We start from the raw sequence: 20,247 nt of genomic DNA on the forward strand, positions 1-20,247 counted from the left end.
CCTAAACAGATAGGAAATGAACAAGTCAGTCTAATCGAAAACTCCCTTTTCAGCCCTCCCAATCCCGTGGAGAGAAGAGCCTGATGGGTTACAGTCCATGGGGTCACAAAGAGTCAGACAGGACTTAGTGACTAACACACACACACCTTGGCATGCTCGGCAGACACAGAGAATTTGCTTTGAGTGTGTTAAGGAGCAATAAGCACGCTTTTCAATTATGAAAAGGTCTTGATGTAGTTAATCCCACCTGTCAGGCAATGTGGAATGGCTGCCTATTAAACACCGCCCTCTGAAATACATCTACTTTAATGTGAAACAGAAAGTGACTCTCCCATGATCATTAGGATTTTGTTTCCTAATTTTGATGTGTGCCACCTTTTAAACAGTGTTGCTTCTAGTTTGGGAGAAATCATGTAAATCCTAGAAATAATGATTAAGGAAGAAATTAAGACTCCATTTTGAAAATTTCTTCTCTGCTCTTAGAAATCAAAGAAGATGAAGCAATTGTAGAGTCTATTTACCACTAAACAAATGCTAAAAGACCCTTGGCTTTATTTGAAGATTCCTCAACCTCTTAAATTGTCAAGTTTCTGGTTTTGTAAATTTATTAAAGACAGCTAGTATGATTTGGATATGAACTCTTAAAAAAAAGTCCCACTTTTCGCTACCTAAAATTCCTTGAGCTCTGCAACGCACAAGGTGAAAAAGAACTTGAGATTGAAAAAAAAAAAGCATGGGAAGGGCGGCTGTCGACACCTAGTGTACAGAGCCTGACCAGACAAAGATGCTGCGAGGTGACAGCCAGGTCAACGTTGAGCTGCGGACTGGGGAGCAGAATGAAACCTGGACCAGCCACGCAGCATGGCCCAACGCCAGGCGCAAAAGGCATCTCAGCAAAAGTTATTTGCTGGGGTCTTCCCTGAGGGTCCAGTGGTTAGGAATCAAGCCTACCAATGCAGGAGACACGGGTCTGATCCCTAGTCTGGGAGGACCCCACGTGCTGAAGGGGCAACTGGGCCCTTGAGCCACAGTTAGTGCGTCATGTACCACAATGAAAAGATCCCCGCGAGACACATGCAGCCTTCCCCATGGTGCCACTAAGACCCAGCACAGCCAGATAAGTATTTGAAAAAACCCCGGTAAGTTATTTGTTGAATATTCATCCATCTTGCTCTTTGATCACAGTTGTCTTTGCTGAAGATATCCCAATGGATTTCAGTGATGTCCGCTATCAATTAGCAGAACTGTCTGCCTGAATCAAATAGCAGCAATACAGAAACAAGTGCCCGGGGTTAGGTGACATTCAGGGCTCTTTGAACGTCACCTTTTAAAATCATGGATGATCGGGTATGTCTAAAGGTAGATTATCTAATTCATTTAAGACAGACTTGATATTCTATTTTTTGCTAAAACTGTTTTTAGTAGTGAACTTATAATCCTTAATGTATTTTTTATAAGTTATAACAGGAGTAGGAATGTTAATGGGCTTTCCTGATAGCTCAGCAGTAAAGAATCCGCCTGCCAATGCAGGAGACACAGGTTTAATCCCTGGATGGGGAAGATCCTCTGGAGAAGGAAATGACAACCCACTCCAGTATTCTTGCCTGGGAAATCCCAAGGACAGAGGATCCTGGTGGGTTACAGACCATGGGATCACAGAATCAGACACACGACTTAGCCACGACAATGTATATTAAATATCCATCCCTCTCAGGAAATCGTGATCTTGAAAAAAACCAAATCAGGGAGGAGAGCTTGGCACACCGGGTGAGTGTGTAATTACTCAGGGTAGCCACTGGGCGGCAGCATAGACCAGAGGAGGATGGCTAACACCCAGTGGTCAGAACAACACGGCAGGTACTGAGGTTACCGGACAGGTGGGGGGTGGTCTATCACACGCCAAGTTCCACAATTACACAGCTGCGGTTGTGTTATATAATCCACAGCCAAAAGTCATCAACACTGAGGCTGTTTGCTCTGTTGCCTCAGATTCCACTGCTGTGAAATCGTCAGTGTGCCTCCCCTCTCTTGGCAACAGACTTGGCTTGGCTATATAATGTGTTTTTAAAAGCTTATTTTTCTTCCCAGAAGTAATATGGGATGCTCAGGTAAAGAGTTCTTCAATTAGAGAGTATCTCCGGGCACTAACGATATTACGGGAGAAAGATGAGATATACCGAGTCCTACAGATGACAAAACCCATCTCGCTTCATCTGGCCCGAGCTGGCCACCGTGTAGGTGCCCTGACCCCCGCTGTCAAGATCTTGGTCCAGGGTCTTGACCACGCCCATTGCCCACCTGGGACACATTTCCTCCAGGACCCTTCATGGAGGATTTCCTGACACCTAAGTGTTCCTAAGTCTGCCAGCCCTGCCCACAGCCGGCTGTGGGTTCTGAAGACCGAAACCAGGGTGGGGGGTTCAGGGCAAGGCATAACATGGCCAGCTGAGCTGAATGAGGGCCACGGGGCTTTGGGAGAGGGCCCCCTTTTGTGTGGGAGGGATGGGGAAAAAAAAACAGATGAAGGAGCTGAACCGAGGCCCAGGAGTGAAGCTGGGTTTATCTTGTGTGTATATTCTGGCCAAGTGTTGAAGGCAAAGGATTGAGAAGTCCCCTGGTGACTAAAGCTTTGGCTGCACTAAGCTTTGAGTATCAAGGTTTCCTCGGTTTGTCCTCTTTCAGTCATCCAAGTCATCCCTCACACTCAACACCGCCTCTTCGCCCCAAGGCTGTGCTTCCCGGGGCTGCAGCCCTTCGCCCTGGGGAGGCCGAGCAGCTCGAGATCAAACCCTCCAACAGCACCTGGTCAGTCCTCTGTCCCGCAGAGACAGACAATTCCAAACAAGTCGGCCACCCCCGCCTCTGGGCTGAAACCACTTGATTCTTTAAAACACAGTTCTACTCCTTGAATGTTTTGAAACCTATCAGTAGAATGCGGTTGGATGCCTCTTGGGGAAGTTGTTTCATGTGTGGTCCTTTTCTGCAGCCGAGGCTGCGGGCCCCTCTGACGCAGACGGGGAGTGAGGTCTCTGCTAAGAGGAGCCTCGCAGCGCTGTGCCCCAGTCCAGGGCCAGCGTGTTACCTCGCCACCATCTCTTCTGACTTTTACCAGGTTTTGTGGGAAAGAGCTCGGAAAGCGGTGGCTGGGATCTTGGGTTATGGGATGGAGTCTGGCGTCGATGCGATTCCCCCAAGCAAAGCAGAGCTGGCTGCAGTTACCAGGACTCTGAGCCCCCGGGGGTCTGAAACCTGGAACAGAGACCCTGGGGACTTCAGACTCAAAGGGCAGGGTGAGATGGAAAGAAGTTTTATACTTAAATTTGAAAGAAAACCCACGCCACTTTTAATGCAAAAAATGGTTACACGGAGACTCCCAGATTGTACCTAAATGTTTTTCTGTAAATCCTGTTTAGCACGTGGTCTAATTATACCAGTTAGCTACACTGGTTGATGTTTTGAATTTTTAATCTTTTATTTGAAGTAACATCATAACAGGCAGAAAGTACACAGCCACTCACTATGCACTAAAGATGTCTTCTCACAGGGCCGTGACAGATTCCACCCAAGCTACCTGTCCCGGAGCGCAGAGCCTCCCGGCCACGGACACCCCAGCCATCTTCTCCACCTTTTGGCCCGCCCTCCCTTTGGAAGCGAGCACAGTGAAGAGCCGCAAGTGCAAGATACAGAATGTACGCTGCCCCAGAGCCTTTCCATCTCCTAAAATTGGCATCTTCAATCTCCTTTCCATACAAAACTTATTCCTCCCTCTCACCAAAACTCCAGCGTTTGGCTTCTCTGGTGGCTCAGTGGTAAAGATTATCCGCCTGCCAATGCAGGAGACACGGGTTCAATCCCTGGTCCAGGAAGATGCCACAGAGCAGCTAAGCCCGTGGGCCACAGCTACTGACGGCTGCACTCCTCAGCAAGAGAAGCCGCTGCACCGAGAAGCCTGAGAGCCCGACTAGAGAAGAGTTCTCGCAACAGAGACCTCGCACAGCCAAAAATAGATGAAAAAAAACTAAAACGCGTGTTGTCGCCTGTAACTGGGTTCAGATGTAACTGTTCTATTAAAGTCAGAGACGTGGACTTGGACAACCAGCGTCCCTCTCCTCCTCTAAACCTAACGCCAGCCTTCTGCCGTTCAACGGCTCCTGATGCTGACGGGCCACACGAGGGCTGAACACCTCTCTCACTGTGTCTGCAGCACCTTCTTCCGTGGGAGTAAGTCAGTCTAGCAAACACCTCCCCTCCCATCTCAGCAATCTTCAGCTCCCATTCAGACCTCCTTCTAGATACACTGTGCTCTGAGCAAACTTGGTTTCCCAAACTTTGGAGTCTGGTTTTCCCCCTAGAAAGCGTTTTTAAACTTTCCCGCACCACGGAATTCCCATTCACCTCTTTGAGGGCCTCCAGTGTTAAAAGCACCAACGAGCTCCTTGGTGGCTCAGTGGTAAAGAAAGCTCCTGCCAACGCAGGAGACGCAAGAGATTTGGGTTCTATCCTTGGGTCAGCAAGATCCTCTCGTGTAGGAAATGGCAACCCACTCCATTATTCTTGCCTGGAGATTCCTATGGACAGAGGAGCCTGGCGGGCTGCAGTCCACGGGGTTGCAAAAGAGACAGACCCAACTTATTGACTAAACCACCACCAAAACCATGACGTACCCAAAGGAACACGCCCATGTTGGTAAGAGTGGGACTGAAAGTTCAGTCCTCTTATATGACATGATAAAGCCTCTTAGTACAAATCATTTGTTAACAACAAAGGAACAAGGCATTACAAAATTCACTGCCTCAAAGACATCCAAAGGCTATGTTAGAGACGGCATGAGCTTAATGTCAGTTACTAAAGTCCCCACATTTCACGGCACTCCAACAGAAAACAACCACCTCGGGATCCCTGATGGCTGATACTGTGGTCCTTTCCTGGCCTCAGCACTGAGCCCTGACACAACTGCACACTTAGAAAAAGTTCGTTCTGGACCTTTTTAACAGAACAACTAGCTCCTCCTCCAGTCTTCCTGTTTTAGTAAACAGCAACCCCGCAACTCAACAGTAGCTCAGGCTAACACCACGGAGTCATCCTTGCCTTCTCTTTCTCTCACAGCCTCCATCCAATCTGTTAGCGGATCCTGTGGTTCCTACCTACAAAACATCTAAAGAATGTCATCACTAGTCACTGCTATGCATTGCTACCATCTTGATCCAAGTCATCTCTCACCTGGGCTACTGCAGTCTAATGCTTATTTCTTTACTGTTTTTTGAAGGATAATTAAACAGGAAGCATCTTCACCGCGTGCTCCCTCAGTTAAGCCTACCTACAGGCAGCCTGGATCAGGGGGACTCCCAGTAGATCCCCTGGGAGCTCAGTAGAAATCCACTTTCTCCTGAACCAGAAACTCTAGGTCAGGCCCAGCTATCTGTCTTAATGGGCTTCCCAGGTAGCTCAGCTGGTAAAGAATCCACCTGCAATGCAGGAGACCTCCTGCATCGGGAAGTTTCCCTGGAGAAGGGATAGGCTACCCACTCCAGTATTCATGGGCTTCCCTGGTGGCTCAGATGGTAAAGAATCTGCCTTCAATGTGCGAGATCTGGGTTTAATCCTTGGGTTGGAAAGATCTCCTGGAGGAGGGCATGGCAACCCACTCCAGTATTTTCTTGCCTGGAGAATCCCCATGGTCAGAGGAGCCTGGAGAGCTACAGTCCATGGGGTCCCAAAGAGTTGAACATCTCTCTAGACGAGCCCCCTAGGGGAGCCCAAGGTCACTCACGTTTGAGACCCACCAGCCTACACGTCAGACCACTTGGTCCCAGCATCCAGTGCCTGCCCAGCGGACATGCACCCTAACTACAAGGGCGCAGGAGGACACGCAAGCTTGCCATCAAGGTCCACAAACACAAACTACGATAGGAAGCAACACAGCCCTCACCTCTCCCTTCGCTTTGGCAAGGTGGCCTCTGGGGCTCTCCTTTCTCATCTGTGCGTGAGACCGACGTTTCAGGCTTAGGACTCTCAAAGACCGAGTGCCTTCTCACCTTCTCCTTCTCTTCCAATCTCAGCCTCAGGGCGGCCACCCTGGACAGAATTTTCTTCTTTACCCCCTCAGCTAAGTGTCCACTTCCCGGGGTTTTTTGCTTCTCCTTGACCTCCGGTGACTTCATCGCTGCTGGCGGGGGTGGATGGCTGGCTTGGGCCGCCACGGGGCCAACCTTCTCCTCCTCCCCCGACTTTTTCCCATGGCCCAGGGTGGAGCCCTGCTGGTAGGGATCCAGCAGCATGTTAGGAGCTTTCGCTGACGCATGTACTCCGGAAACAGATGCCAGGGGCCCTGCCGGGGAGCCAGATGTGCCTGTGGGTTTGGTTTCCCCAGCGGGGGTCTCCTCTATCTCACGTTCCTCAATTCTGTGGCTTCTTGAAAAGTCTGCGATGCCTCTTCTTTCAGGAGAGGATGTAAAAGGCCCCCGGGTGAGACCCCTGGAAGAGGGCGCTTGCTTCCACTCACTCTTCATAGCTCGCCTTTCCTCTGAGTCAGAAAAGGCATGCTCGTGGTTTCTGGGCTCCACGGAGTCCTCCTCACAAAGGTCATCACTCCGAGCTGTGAAGCTGTGAGTAGTGACTCCAACAGATGGGGGGTTCACCCTGGCAAGACCGCCAGAGAGAGCGAGGGCGGGGGACACTAATGCTGCTCCGTTGCTTTTACTGCGTCCAGGCCCCCCTGAGCGCCTCTCCCCGTCTTCCTGTACTTGGCTTCTGATGTGTGCCCCTGGCATCGCCTCCCCACCCTGCACAGCGCCTGGGACTGGCAAAATGGCAGAACGCATGTCCCCCTTTGCTCTCTCATGGCGACTTTGTCCTGCCTCCCATCCCATACAGTCCCCTTGGTTTTGGTTGGTGCCGTTTTCACTTGGAGGGGTTTCCCCACTTTGCTGGGCACACGGAACTTGCAAGATGGCAGGTTGGACTTCCAGCCTCTGGTCCAAGTGTCCACCCTTTGGTTTATTCTCCACTGCGATGGCCCCCAGTGTGGACTCAGAAGGCTCTGGTGTTTCCACCCTGGCCCAGCCCACACTCATTTCATCAGTGGGGTCCACAGAGGACTCCAAGATGTTAGGGCAGGACAGGAGCTGCTTAAAGAAGGCGGGGCGATCCCTCTTGAGTCGGTTTTCATCTCGATTTTGGCTCACACGGTTAGCATTTTCCTTCCTTCCAGTTCTGAAAGCCTCTGGGAGCAAGCCTGTGACACAGACTTTCTTTCCCTCTACAGGGTCCACAGATGACTCCAGGAATCTGCGTTGGCTCAAATACTGGGAGGAAAGACAACTCCAACTTGCACAGCCAGCTCGTTCTTCCCTTTTATGGATTTTTCGGTTATTAGCAATTGCTGAGCTATACTCTACCTGAGGACTGCAGGCTGATGCTGTCTTAGAGGGGCCCGGTTTAGGCACGGCAGCACCCGCCTTTAGAACATCAGGAATTGCCCGGATCCTGTCAGGAATGAGACCAGCGGCCATCCCCTTGAACTCAGAATCTGTCAGCTGTCCCAGTGGCCAGGTTTCTGAAACAGAAGCCTCTAGAGTTATGATCTTCAGCTTTTTACCCGCTTCCCAACATCCCGGACTTCTCTCTTTAGACTTGTCCAGAAGGACATTAGAGAGAAGGGGAGCTTGGCTCAGAGGCTGACTGTCATCTTTCATTGGAGATTCAGCCACCACAGACACACGAGTGCCCGAGCTCTGCCCTCTCCTCTCTGTGGAGCTGGCTGACGAGCAGTCCAAGGGCACCAAGTTTGTTTCCACTTGTCCGACAGATGTCGTGGGCAAAGTTTCTTGGAAATTATCATCAGAAGAACCCTGCTGGACCCTCTCTGCCGTTTCACTTCCTTTTTCTTGGAAATTCTCTTCAAGGGTCCTCGTGTCTGCTGTGTGCCCAGTCTGGCTCTTCGTTCTAGACAGGTTATTAATCTGAAGAGGGGAACTGCCACCAAAACCCTCTCCCTCTGGGAGTTGAGGAACTCGGACATGGATCCCGGGTCCACTGGGAACCATGGGTCCTAGCTCTCTTGAAGATTTGATTGTGGAACCATTAAAAACATGAGCCAACTGTACACTGGAAGGAAGTCGAGAAGCATTTCCATCTGGTGCCCAAGGTGAACTCTCCTCAGGGCCACCTGCATGGCTGTCCCCAGCAACTGAAACAGCGAGGTATTTGGATGGGTGGCTTTTCGGGGCAACGGAAAGAGCGGATGTGTTGCTATTCGCCCCAGTCACCTCAGAACACTCAACGTTAGCAATTAGTGTTGTGGGCTTCTCCCGAGGAAACTTCGTTACTGGACTATGACCTGCCGGTATGTCTGCCAAGTCCGGGGCACCGGGGCTGGAGTTCTTGTCACTGCCCGCTATGGCCCAAACGGAAGAGCCGCTCTCTGGAGATGGAGGCCATCTTTCCTCAAGGTCCCCTGAGTGGCTGGGGCTCAGCCTCTCCTGGCCAGCCTTTACTATGGAGGCCGACGTGGAGGCGGAACCCTCTATGTTGGCTAGATCCTCCCCGGTGGCACCTTTACTGGCTTTTTGTGAGATGTTCCAGGTGAAAGTGCTGATGAAAAGAGGGGAGTCGGGAGAGGTTCTCTCGCCACTGCTCCCGCACGTAGTCTGGGGAGGCTCAGGACCTCGTGTCTGAGAGAGAACATCCAGAGTCTTGTCATCAGGAGGACATAAATCAGGTGGTTTGCTTTGACCTGCCAGCTCTAAGTCCAGGGAGCACATTTCTTGAGGCAAATGTTTACCAACTGGGGCTCCAACCGGAGAGCCCACAATATCACATGCTTCCTGGTCACCTGCTTCAAGACGCTCCGGGCCACACACAGCTACTCCGTCCCCTGGCCCAGCAGCACACATGGTTTCCAGGGCGGGGACAGTATGTGCAAATTCAGGGGACGCAGAGGCAGCCTGGGGCTGGGGGGGAGGCCCCAACAGCTCACAGGGGGACGTGGCTTCACTGCTGGCTTCTGGGATGCTCAGCGCACGCCCCAGGTCTCTTCCAGAACGTCTGAGCATGTTGTCACCTTGGTTTTCTTCATGCCGTGCCCCTTGGGTACAACCGTCTACCTCCGGGTGTTTGGCCAATGATGCACTTTCTTTGTCGATCCCTCCTAAGTTGGGGAGGGACTCTGTTGTGGTCCCAGGAAAAGTAGGCTCCTCCCCAGTAGGCTCCGAGAAAGCCGGCATGTGGCTGAGAGAGATTTGCTCCCTGACTGTTTCCTGAATTTGTACCTAGAAGATGAAAAATGGTATTAATAGAACTGTTCCTGGGAGACCCACAATAGGCCTAACTGCAATCCCAAGAGTGTTAATCCTCGATGACTCTAGTTAACAATGAGAGTAGAAGGAATAATTGAGATCTAAACAATAATTCCCGAACTCTCTAGTCGTGAGATGTCTTGAAGAAATGCAACTCTATGTCACAAGAGATCCTCAAATTTCCCATTATAAGTAAAAGGCCACCTGACAACCGATTTTTTTTCCTTCTCAGGAAAAAATATGGAATTTATGTTAAATTATTTGCTAAACTTTTGATTAAGTCACAAGAGTTCATGTGAATCTTTCCAGAAACTTCACATGATCATAAGTAAAACATGCAGTGCCTGTAAAGTAGCAAAAAGGAATTTTTAGATTTTTTTAATTGAAGGATAATTACTTTATTGTGTTAGTTTCTACATCAACATGAACCAGCTCTAGGTCTACACATGCCCCCTGCCACAAAGAGCAATCTTTGTCCCCTGAGGCCAGCTTGCTGGTTGATTACTGAGAAGGTGTGCCCTTGAACCCACCTCTAATGAGGCAGTGGCGTTATGACTGGTCTTCGGCACTGCCCATCATTCCTGCCCCAGGTAGGTTAAAAAGTCTTAAAATACTGCTTGCTGCCAGCAGTGATTCATCTTTCCTTACATTAAGGCTACCTTAAGTTAAATTTTCATTTACCTCAGATTTTATTGGTGTAGAAGTGCTAACTGAACGAGAAATTCTGTATAGCTTCCCATGCTGTGAACTCCATGGATGCTAGAGCCATTCGTCGAGTCAACAAGCATTTAACAAACACCTCCAGTGTTGGTAAAGAATCTGCCTGCAGTGCAGGAGGCCCTGGTTCAACTCCTAGGTCAGGAAGATCCCCTGGAGAAGGGAAAAGCTACCCACTCCAGTATTCTGGCCTGGAGAATTCCGTGGACTGTATAGTCCATGGGGTCGCAAAGCGTTGGACTGAGCAACTTTCACCCCAGTGTGTTAGAAAGAACCCCAGGTGATGGGGACACGTGGCAGGCAAAGCGTCCACGGCAGGGAGCGCCCACTCTGTGCTGAGACACAGGTTGTCCCCAGCAGGGGCTCCGTAAACACGTGAAGGAATCAGTATTGAACACCACACACCAGCTGAGTCAGATCTGCCCAACTTCACCCCGCTACACCTCTAAGTTTGAAAGACTTTGGGCTTTGTTTGCTTCTGTTCTGGGGACAACTGTTTTAAGAGACTAACCACAGGCAGGCCCACTGCTGGCTCACATCCTGGTGTTTCTAAAAAGAAGCAGTCTGTATATTTTCCATTGTGATAAATGGAAGTGGGAAAATAAATTATTTCCAGTAAGCAAGCAAGGTTTCCTTTGAGGTGTCCAGGAGTTTGTGTTCATGGTTTTCCCTCTATAATACCTATAATATGTAGAGAATGTTCTTTTCACTTACTAATTTGGTTCAGTTTCTGTGAGCTACAGCGCAAACCTTCTGAATGATTATGCATAGAAAGTGTGGGCAGCTTCCCAGTCATGATTTGAGATGTGTAGTGAGATTATCTGATTAAAAACACCAAGACCCTCTTCTGAGCCTTCCTCCCCTGCCAGAGTTTCCACCACCTATGTCAGTCCTTTATTTTAAGATCTTGCCATCATCACAACATCAGTGCCAGCCAGTTATAGTGTAGAATTCCCTGCCAGGCACAGGACAGTTTTTTCCACAGGGCTCCAGTTTAAAAAGCCACTGTTCCCCGGGATGTTACCATACTTTCCTAGTCATTAGAGTTATAGGTGATAGCTAAGAGGCTAATGCCTGGGAAAGATGAACACAGGACAAGCAAGCTTTGACTAGGGTAGTTTGGTCACTGGCATGTTACAGCCATGGTGTGTCATGCCTTGATTTATGAAAGTCATGTTCCTACTTACTACCATACACTCGTGTTCCTCCTTCTACCTTTTAAAATACAATCCTACTTTAAGATAGCCTAGTGAAGCCCCATATGTAAAGAAACATGGCAAATCCTTGACCATGTAAAATTCATCCACTTGAATATTTACTGAGCACTATAGACTATGTCAAAGCCTTTGACTATGTGGATCACAATAAACTGTGGGAAATTCTGAAAGAGATGGGAATACCAGACCACCTGACCTGCCTCTTGAGAAATTTGTATGCAGGTCAGGAAGCAACAGTTAGAACTGGACATGGAACAACAGACTGGTTCCAAATAGGAAAAGGAGTACGTCAAGGCTGTATATTGTCACCCTGCTTATTTAACTTATATGCAGAGTACATCATGAGAAACGCTGGACTGGAAGAAACACAAGCTGGAATCAAGATTGCTGGGAGAAATATCAATCACCTCAGATATGCAGATGACACCACCCTTATGGCAGAAAGTGAAGAGGAACTAAAAAGCCTCTTGATGAAAGTGAAAGAGGAGAGTGAAAAAGTTGGCTTAAAGCTCAACATTCAGAAAATGAAGATCATGGCATCCAGTCCCATCACTTCATGGGAAATAGATGGGGAAACAGTGGAAACAGTGTCAGACTTTATTTTTCTGGGCTCCAAAATCACTGCAGATGGTGACTGCAGCCATGAAATTAAAAAACGCTTACTCCTTGGAAGGAAAGTTATGACCAACCTAGACAGCATATTCAAAAGCAGAGACATTACTTTGCCAACAAAGGTCTGTCTAGTCAAGACTATGGTTTTTCCTGTGGTCATGTATGGATGTGAGAGTTGGACTGTGAAGAAGGCTGAGCACCGAAGAATTGATGCTTTTGAACTGTGGTATTGGAGAAGACTCTTGAGAGTCCCTTGGACTGCAAGGAGATCCAACCAGTCCATTCTGAAGGAGATCAGCCCTGGGATTTCTTTGGAAGGAATGATGCTAAAGCTGAAACTCCAGTACTCTGGCAACCTCATGCAAAGAGTTGACTCATTGGAAAAGACTCTGATACTGGGAGGGATTGGGGGCAGGAGGAGAAGGGGACGACAGAGGATGAGATGGCTGGATGGCATCATCGACTCAATGGACGTGAGTTTGAGTGAACTCCGGGAGTTGATGATGGACAGGGAGGCCTGGCATGCTGCAATTCATGGGGTCGCAAAGAGTCGGATACGGCTGAGCGACTGAACTGAACTGATATACCAAGCTGCTCTAGGGACTGGAGAAGCATCAGTGAATAAGGACTGCTGGCCTTTGGGATGTTAGGTTCAAGCAACCGGCCATACAAACTGGTCCCACTGCTGATGAAGCATTTAGTCCACGTTGTAACCCATGGGATTTTTCTCCGAGTGGCACTCTAACAGCCCAATGCATACTTGCCGAGGCTCACAGCATCAGTTTCAAGGTCAGGCTCCCCGGAGGCCAGCTCAGAGAAAGGGAAACCACAGGCTCACACCTTTCGCATGAGTCAGACCTTTCTCTCAGGAGGCACTCTCTTAGTTAAGTCATTACGAAAGACCTCCAGCGAACGATTCTCCTGCTGCTCAGCTCTTCTCATCATGGAGTGAGCAGGGAGACTCGGGCGATTGTTAACGTAGGAAATTTGTTCTCATTCAGGTGAGGACGAGGGTTTCGGGCTCTCGTCGGAAACCCAGCATGGTGTGTGGACTCGGAGGGCTAGCCACCTCGGCTTCAGCTTAATCCCACATTGCGCACATGACCCCTCATAACCGCGTTAGCCTCTCTGACCCTTGGTCTCTTCCTCTAAGGCTAACCACACACACGTCAGCACTCTTCTGTCAAGTGCCTGGCACCCACTGACACTCGCTTCCCTTATTTTGTGAAAAGACAGTCATAGCTGCAGCAGGAGACACAGCACCTCTAAGGAGCGGAGCAGTGCTCTACAGGCTTTATGCTGGCTTTCTCATTCGAGGGGTAAAATAAATCTGAGATACAGACACTAGCATCTCTTCACTGATCTCAATACCCTGGGTCCAATCAGGAAACAGAAACCACACAGTAGGTCAGGTAACGGAAGCTGAGTAGCAAGAGTTGTTAACGGCAGTAGAGGAAGAGCTGGGAGATCTTGGAAAAGCCCATGGTGCCCTAAGGGAGGGACAACCCTGAGAAGGGACCGCTTGCAAGGGGCATAGACTGAGCCGGGAAAGGTGTAATCAGGCCACCAGGTAGCAGAGAATTTGCTGGTCTGGAATTGCTGGGCGAGCCATACACCACTGCCTTCCATGGGTAGGCAGGGCGCCAGTGGTCAGAGGGAGTCAGGGACCCACAGGGGCAGTGGGTGGGTGGGTTACACCTGGCGGGGACAGTGAGAGGGGATGACAGAGGCCTGCATTGGGAGACAGTGGATGCTGGTGCGAGCAGGAGGGTTGGCCGTGCAGAGTGTGGTTTCGGAGTAGAGAGGATTGCAGGGCAAATACATCCAGGCCAAGGCTACGAGGCCGCAGATGGACCAGGGTCTGGGTCCTGTGGCTGCAGCCGTCTCCCCAGCCCATGCTGCAGATGGGAAGCCTCCTCCTCCTCCCCTGCCTCCACTGTGAGCTTCACGTGGTGCTTACTTTACAGAAGTGGGAGAACGAAACTGATCACCAAGCGTGTATTGAAGGGTGCTTCCAGACCTGAGAGGCAGTAACGGAGAACTGGCATGTGAGGTCACTGAGGTCAGGGGTTAGACGTCTGCCCTGGGGTCCCACAGTCAGTGACAGAACTCGGATTTTAAGCCAAGACTGACTGATTCTAGAAACTGAGAAGTGACACTCAGTCGTGTCTGACTCTTTGACAACCTCCTGGACTTTAGCCTGCCAGGCTCTTCTATCCATGGAATTCTCCAGGCAAGAATATTGGAGTGGGTGGTCATTCCCTTCTCCAGACATTGAACTTGGGTCGTGTGCATTGCAGGCAGATTCCTTACTGTCTGAGCCACCAGGGAAGCCCCAGCTGATTCTAAAGTCCTTTCCAACTCAGGTTTTCTAGCCAAGAGAAATTAAAGCAAGCCCCACCCAAGGGTTGGGAATGCCCTCTAACTTAAACTCAGAACTTCTGAACTGCTGAGACACATTGAGTATGAGACTATAGTGGTCCTGCTTCTTATGACTGCTTACTTATCAGCTTCCTCACAAGCTCTAAGGGTAGGAATGGGTTATTCTTTGCTGAATTTTCGGAACCTTAGCACCTAGTAGGGACTCTATTGTGGAATGAATGAACATGAATGAATTACAAGGAGGGGGAAGGGTAGACCAAACTTAGTAACACCCTCAAACCTGGTTTTAAAAGCAGTTTGAAAACTTACACCCTGCTTGCACAATAGCCTCCAATCCCATCTCTAGCCAACATGCTGGGTTCTATAAACACATTGTTTCCATCTGTTAGCCTTTCCAAAAAATTCTGCCTCCCAGGTGAGTCTCTGATTCCATGGAAGGTGTGTAGTCTCTTCACTCACCCCATGAAGTTCGGGGGTTATCTTCATTAGTGGGCGTGTCCTGGATGCCGCAAAGGACATGACACTAATTTGAGTAACTAACAATAGAAGGTGGTATGAGATAAGATCCCTCTTCTCAGATAGCTTATAATCCAGCTGAAGAGACAAGATGTACAGGGGGAAAGATGGATAGCAACTCTTGACGAGTCGTGCTAACGGCCAAATGGATGGAATTTAAACGGTTCTGTTCCAGGAGTGGAGAAGCCATCACCGAATCCTCTTTCACTTGGAGAAGATTCCTGCAGTGCACAAACCAGAGGGTGCTGTCTTCCATATCAACTCTTAAGATAATTCTTGGATACTTCCAGTGCAATCACAGGAGACTTCTCTACTTCATTAGAGTGGGCAGATATGGTAGACACTTCTGGTTGACTAACAGCATGCTCAACCCCCTTTTCTCCCTTGCCACTTACAACTAAAGGAAGCTGGAAAACCACATGTCCTCCCAGTCTCCTGCGTAGGTAAAGGGGGCCCGGGGGTCAGTTCTGGCTAAGTAGTAAGGGGGATTCCAATAAGGAACTCTCAAGGAAGTTTTGCTTTTCTTATACAGACATGGTGGGTAACTTGCCTAACCCCTTCCTTCTTCCTGTGATGATGATGCCTGGTGCTGCAATAATCACCTTGTAGTCATGAGGTAACCACAAGAATGAACAGTCATACTCTAGCTGGTGGAGCAAAAAGGATGGACTTGGGAAGTGGCAGCTATCCTTAAGCCACTGGATCAACACTGAGCCCTTCTACCCCCCGAGTCCTTGTTTACGGCCACTGGTCATTGGTTATGCTATTAACTGCAGCTGAGAGCTTTCCTAACTGATGCTAAAGGAAAGTATATGTCTGAAGGATGAAAGAAAAGGCACGTTAGGTTCACCTGGAGCCCTTCAGCAGGCACTGGGCAGCTTCAGGCAGGGATTAGTTTGAAGGACAGTGTCAAAAAGGGCATCGGGTGTAGCTCCTGGACTGCGTGTCTCGGGAGCTGGTCAAAGTGCCAGGGGATCAATAGGGCCTGGGGCAAGGTGAACTTGAAGTAGGAGGTTGGGGAGGAGGACGGGGAAATGTGAGAAGACAGATCAAAGGAGAAGCCATGGTTCAAAGGCCACATGCACCCACCCAGAGCCAGGAGAGCTAAGCCCCTTAGATCTTTGCTTCAGCTGGGCATTCCTGCCATAGGCAGCCATGTCCCCCCAGGCATGGTACAATTTTCTCTCTTTTTAGACGCTCCCTGAATGTTGTTTCCTCTTTATCTGGACTAGACACAAATAGTCCCATATCCTCCAACAGCTGTCTGCACATCAGTTTCCCCCTGCAGTTCCAGGAATTTTTAAATGGGAGCTTCCCCACTCCCCAGCCTCCTGGCTGGCTGCAGCCCCGCCCACGGCTAACCTTTCCCAAGTTATCTGCTGAGCCCTCACTATGGGCCTGGCGTCATTTGTCATTCGATAGATCAAATCCATACCACCTGGGGACGTGGAACTGAAAATAGCCCAGGTCCCCTAGCCAAAGAAAGCTTAAAGGCAAACCAGAATATTTCAAGAACTTGAGTTTATTTTTAGGAGTTGCTGGGATGTCCAGAAAGGAGCTCTGCTTAAGGCTGTGAATGTGAAAACACAAGGTGGAGGTCCCACATCTGAAATCCCCAATCCTGGGAATTCTCTGGTGATTCAGTGGTTAGGACTCCACACTTTCACTGCTGAGGGCAAGGGTTCGCTCCCCGATTGGGGAACTAAGATCCCACAAGTCACACAGCGTGGCCAAAAAATAAGATCTCCAGTCCTGAAACACCCTCTTCACTTGACCAGTTTTCATTCCAGACCCTCCTTGCTGTTGGTTCAGTCGCTCGGTCGCGTCCGACTCTTTGCAACCCCGTCGACTGAGGAACACTAGGCTTCCCTCTACTTCACTCTTCTCCCAGAGTTTGCTCAAGTTCACGTCCATTGAGTCGGTGATGCCATCCAACCATCTCACATCCCTCTGTCGTCCCCTTCTCCTTCCTTCAGACTCTCCCTGGAGACAGGAAATCTTCCGCCAGCTGTGGTTGCCACCCTACCCGATTTCTTGGGAAAGTCAGGTTTTTGAAATACCAATTTGATTTCCTGGGAGAGGACTGGTTTCCATGATGGACATACACCCTTTCCTAGAGCTTACAGGCTCTGTGCACAGAGCTATCTTTGCCTGGTAACATGGTGTGAGCCAGAGCACAAGCCGGGAGCTTGCGTTTTTGTGTATCTCAGGTGATGGAAGCAACAGCACCACCACCACCAACGATGCTCACCAAGCCCTGTGTAGCCCTTAAGCCTCAGTAGGCACTGCTCTAAGCACTTTTACATTAAAACATTTAATGTTTGCAAAATGACACAGAAATGTGTGCCTTTAGGACTTAGGACTGGGTCATGTTAAAGAGAAATATACCAGTTATTCTAACACATGAGACCATTCCGTGGTAAACTCCAAGCATCAGTTCAGTTTGTGACCCCATGGACTGCAACATGCCAGGCCTCCCTGTCCATCACCAACTCCCGGAGTTCACTCAAACTCATGTCCATTGAGTTGGTGATGCCATCCAACCATCTCATCCCTCTGTTGTCCCCTTTTCTCACCTTCAATCTTTCCCAGCATCAGGGTCTTTTCAAATGAGTCAGTTCTTCGCATCAGGTGGCCAAAGCATTGGAATTTCAGCTTCAGCATTAGGCCTTCCCAAAGCATAATGGCTCAGAAAAGCAACTGTCTTCCTTCCCCATGGACAGTTTTGTTTTGCTGCATCTGACAGTTTGTTGGGAGATGAGAGCTTTGATTTTCACATACCCATGCGTATGTGCTAAGTTGCTTCAGTTGTATCTGACTTTGCGACCCCATGGACTGTAGCCCACACCAGACTCCTCTGTCCATGGGATTCTCCAAGGCAAGAATATTGGAGTAGGTTGCCATGCCCACCTCCCAGGGATCTTCCTGACCCAGGGATTGAACCCATGTCTCCTGTGGCTCCTGCACTGCAGGTGGATTCTTTACCGCTGAGCCACTGGGGAAGAAGCCCTTTACATACGCAGCTAGAATACACACAAACATAAGCAAAGTCAGGAAGGCTGATGCTTTTTCTTGCATGCCACCAAGCATCTCTGGACACTTGGGTGTTCTGCTGTTCTGCTACATGCCAAACAGCCTGACACTTGAGGTGAGAGGAAAGGGGAGCGGGGTGACGGATGGAGCAAGCCGGCCTCGGAAAACCCAGGTGTCGTCCTGGAAGCACTCCCTCGTGGGCAATGGCTCTGGCGAAGTCACTGGCTCTGAGGCGGTTTCTTCCACAGTAAAACGAGAGGGCTGGAGTGTATCTCCCGGCCCCCGCTCGCCTTGGTGTCCCATGACCTGCTGCCATGGAAACAATACAAACGTTGAAGTGGGGCTTAAACCTCACCTTCCACTTGAAACCATGTTTTCCCTTTGACTCCTAAGGCTCCTAAGATCTGCCTCAACTAGGAGAGTTGGTTAGGGGAAAGGACACATAAATAGACTGAGTCAGAACAAGCCAGGGAGGGCCCCCAGCGAGGACCAGGGGAGAGAGAGTGGGCTGGAGAATGCCTCCCAGCCCAATCCCCAGCTCGTGTCTGGCTTCACTCACTTCCGCTTCTCCTTCCTCTAGGTACCAAGTGCCCCGTCTTTTCAGGGGCTGCACTGTGTCAGGACACGGGCCCCCAGTTGGTTCTGCAGTGTTGTGGAGGCACACAGCGCTGGTCCATGCCAGTGAAAATCATCACAGCCACACAAGGCAAGACCAGCAGCTGACAGCCTCTGCACTGAATAGTCCTCACTGGGGTTGAGAAAAATTTTGGTTTCTTTCACCCAGGAAGTCTCCTTTCCCCTCAACTTAGTTTTGCAAAGAATCAAGAGCTTCCAGACCCACTTGAGCTCCTTGATTCCCCTCCCCCAGTCCCCCAGAGGCCACGGAGTGAATCCCAGCTGTGGGTTTTTGGTGTGGTGGTATTTACTTCCCACAGGTCGAAGCTTCTCTGCAGATCTCGGATTGGATAAGGAGGAGGGAAAAATGAAACCTTAGTCAGGTTCTAGGAGAGCATGCAAGTCAATCTCTTTACAGTTTCTAGCACCTGTGAGCAAAACCAAAACCAAAGTAGTAGCAGTTACCGTACTGCCCTGACAATACGTGGTACGAAGCCAGTTCTTGTAAACTTTAGAAACAGGAAATACTTGTCACATGGCTGCTACACTATCTGCCTACTCAGCGAAGCTTCAAAGTGTACATGGGTGGTGTTCCTTCGGCACTTGGAAAATCTGAACGTCAACACATAGATAGGCAGGTTGCCTGTCATGGATGGCCATCACCAAAAATGAGAAAATGCCAGGACTGGGGTTTGAAGAGCCCCTTATTAGGCCTTGTATTTCAGGTAAGCAGGACCGCTGTTATGTCCTTAGGTTTAGCTTCTGGCTAAACAAGAAATATCCCCCGAAAGAGTACAGATCTAGGAGGGAACCATTACCTAAGCCCGCAGTAAGTTACCCCATCAGATTCAGAGATAGCTTCTTCAGGAGAAGCAAAGTTCCCTGGACAGTGAGATCCATGAGAGGAGGACAGGGTTAGTCTTATTATGGAGCAAGGCTCATAGTATGCTCTCAAAAGACAGGGCAGAGGACTAGACATCCAGTCGGTTCTTAGTTCCATGTCCCTTTGCTGACAGAGGCAGGGAGTGTTCGTCCCTTCGACACTTCGTTCGGAGTCTGGTTCTCTACTTGTGACGAGACATTGATCTACCTGATAACCTCCCCGAGGGTCCTGCGCTTTCATTAATGTTTAGTCGCTAAGTCGTATCCAGCTCTTTGTGACCCCATGGAAATCCCGCCAGGCTCCTCTGTCCATGGGATTTCCCAGGCAAGAATACTGGAGTGGGGCACCACTGCCTTCTGCAGGGATCTTCCGAACCCGGGTGTCCTGCATTAGCAGGTGGATTCTTTACCACCGAGTCACCTGGGAAGCCCTTAGTTAATATGCTCTTTTCCATTAAACTCACTCTTCACTGCTAGTGACTTGGTGTGTTGGCCTCAATCTTCTTTAGGTCTAAATGGAAGCCACCTGTCCTGAGTGGAAAGAGGTGTCTTGTTTATCCTTGACAAATGGGTTCCCCATACAACCTCTACCTCCAGGGAACATTAGTACAGTTGCACCAGGGGAATCAGGTACCAAAGGCGGGGGTGGGTCCAGCTGACGGGGCTGTGAAGTTCAAATATGCAGCCAGAGGGTTAAGTTTAAACACCTGTGCTTTAAAGATGAAGGGACGCAAAGGCAGGGTGGGAGTAGGGAGGGGTGTCGTGCAGATTAGAAGTTCAGGAATCTTTTGATGGAGCAGTCAAAAACCACCTTTCTCCTTGTAGATAGAGGATTCACTAAAAAGCTCCTGGAAAGTTGAAGTTACCAGAGGAAAGACTTTTAAAAACCATCTGGGACTCCAAGCAGTGATTTGGAGCTAAGGTAAAAAAAAATGCTGAGCTGGCATTTGCATTCACAGTGGTTTGAAGACTCACAC

The 20,247-nt window shown here is 49.5% G+C and overlaps 1 protein-coding gene and 1 long non-coding RNA gene across 9 annotated transcripts in view; one reads left to right on the top strand and one right to left on the bottom strand.

The window, feature by feature from the left end:
- Positions 1-20,247, bottom strand: part of ALPK2 (alpha kinase 2) — a 150,835-nt gene that overhangs the window by 32,516 nt on the left and 98,072 nt on the right. For 6 of the 8 annotated variants that reach the window (XR_015154132.1, XM_086373654.1, XM_086373652.1 and 3 more), the window contains one exon: positions 5,930-9,269. Coding sequence is in view for 5 of the 8 variants with exons in the window: in XM_086373654.1 (XP_086229780.1) it covers positions 5,930-9,269 (3,340 nt within the window). In the remaining 3 variants the exon portion in view is untranslated. The remainder of the gene's footprint in view (positions 1-5,929; positions 9,270-20,247) is intronic. The other 2 variants (XR_015154133.1, XR_015154134.1) reach the window with 1 other exon arrangement.
- Positions 19,125-20,247, top strand: part of LOC147346357 (uncharacterized) — a 107,124-nt gene continuing 106,001 nt past the window's right edge. The window contains exon 1 of the long non-coding RNA XR_015154135.1: positions 19,125-20,192. This is a non-coding gene — a long non-coding RNA (uncharacterized LOC147346357). The remainder of the gene's footprint in view (positions 20,193-20,247) is intronic.

Source organism: Bos grunniens, chromosome 24 (assembly GCF_055505025.1).
Source record: "Bos grunniens cultivar Pamir isolate PY7600 chromosome 24, Bosgru_T2T1.0, whole genome shotgun sequence".
NCBI lineage: Eukaryota > Metazoa > Chordata > Mammalia > Artiodactyla > Bovidae > Bos > Bos grunniens.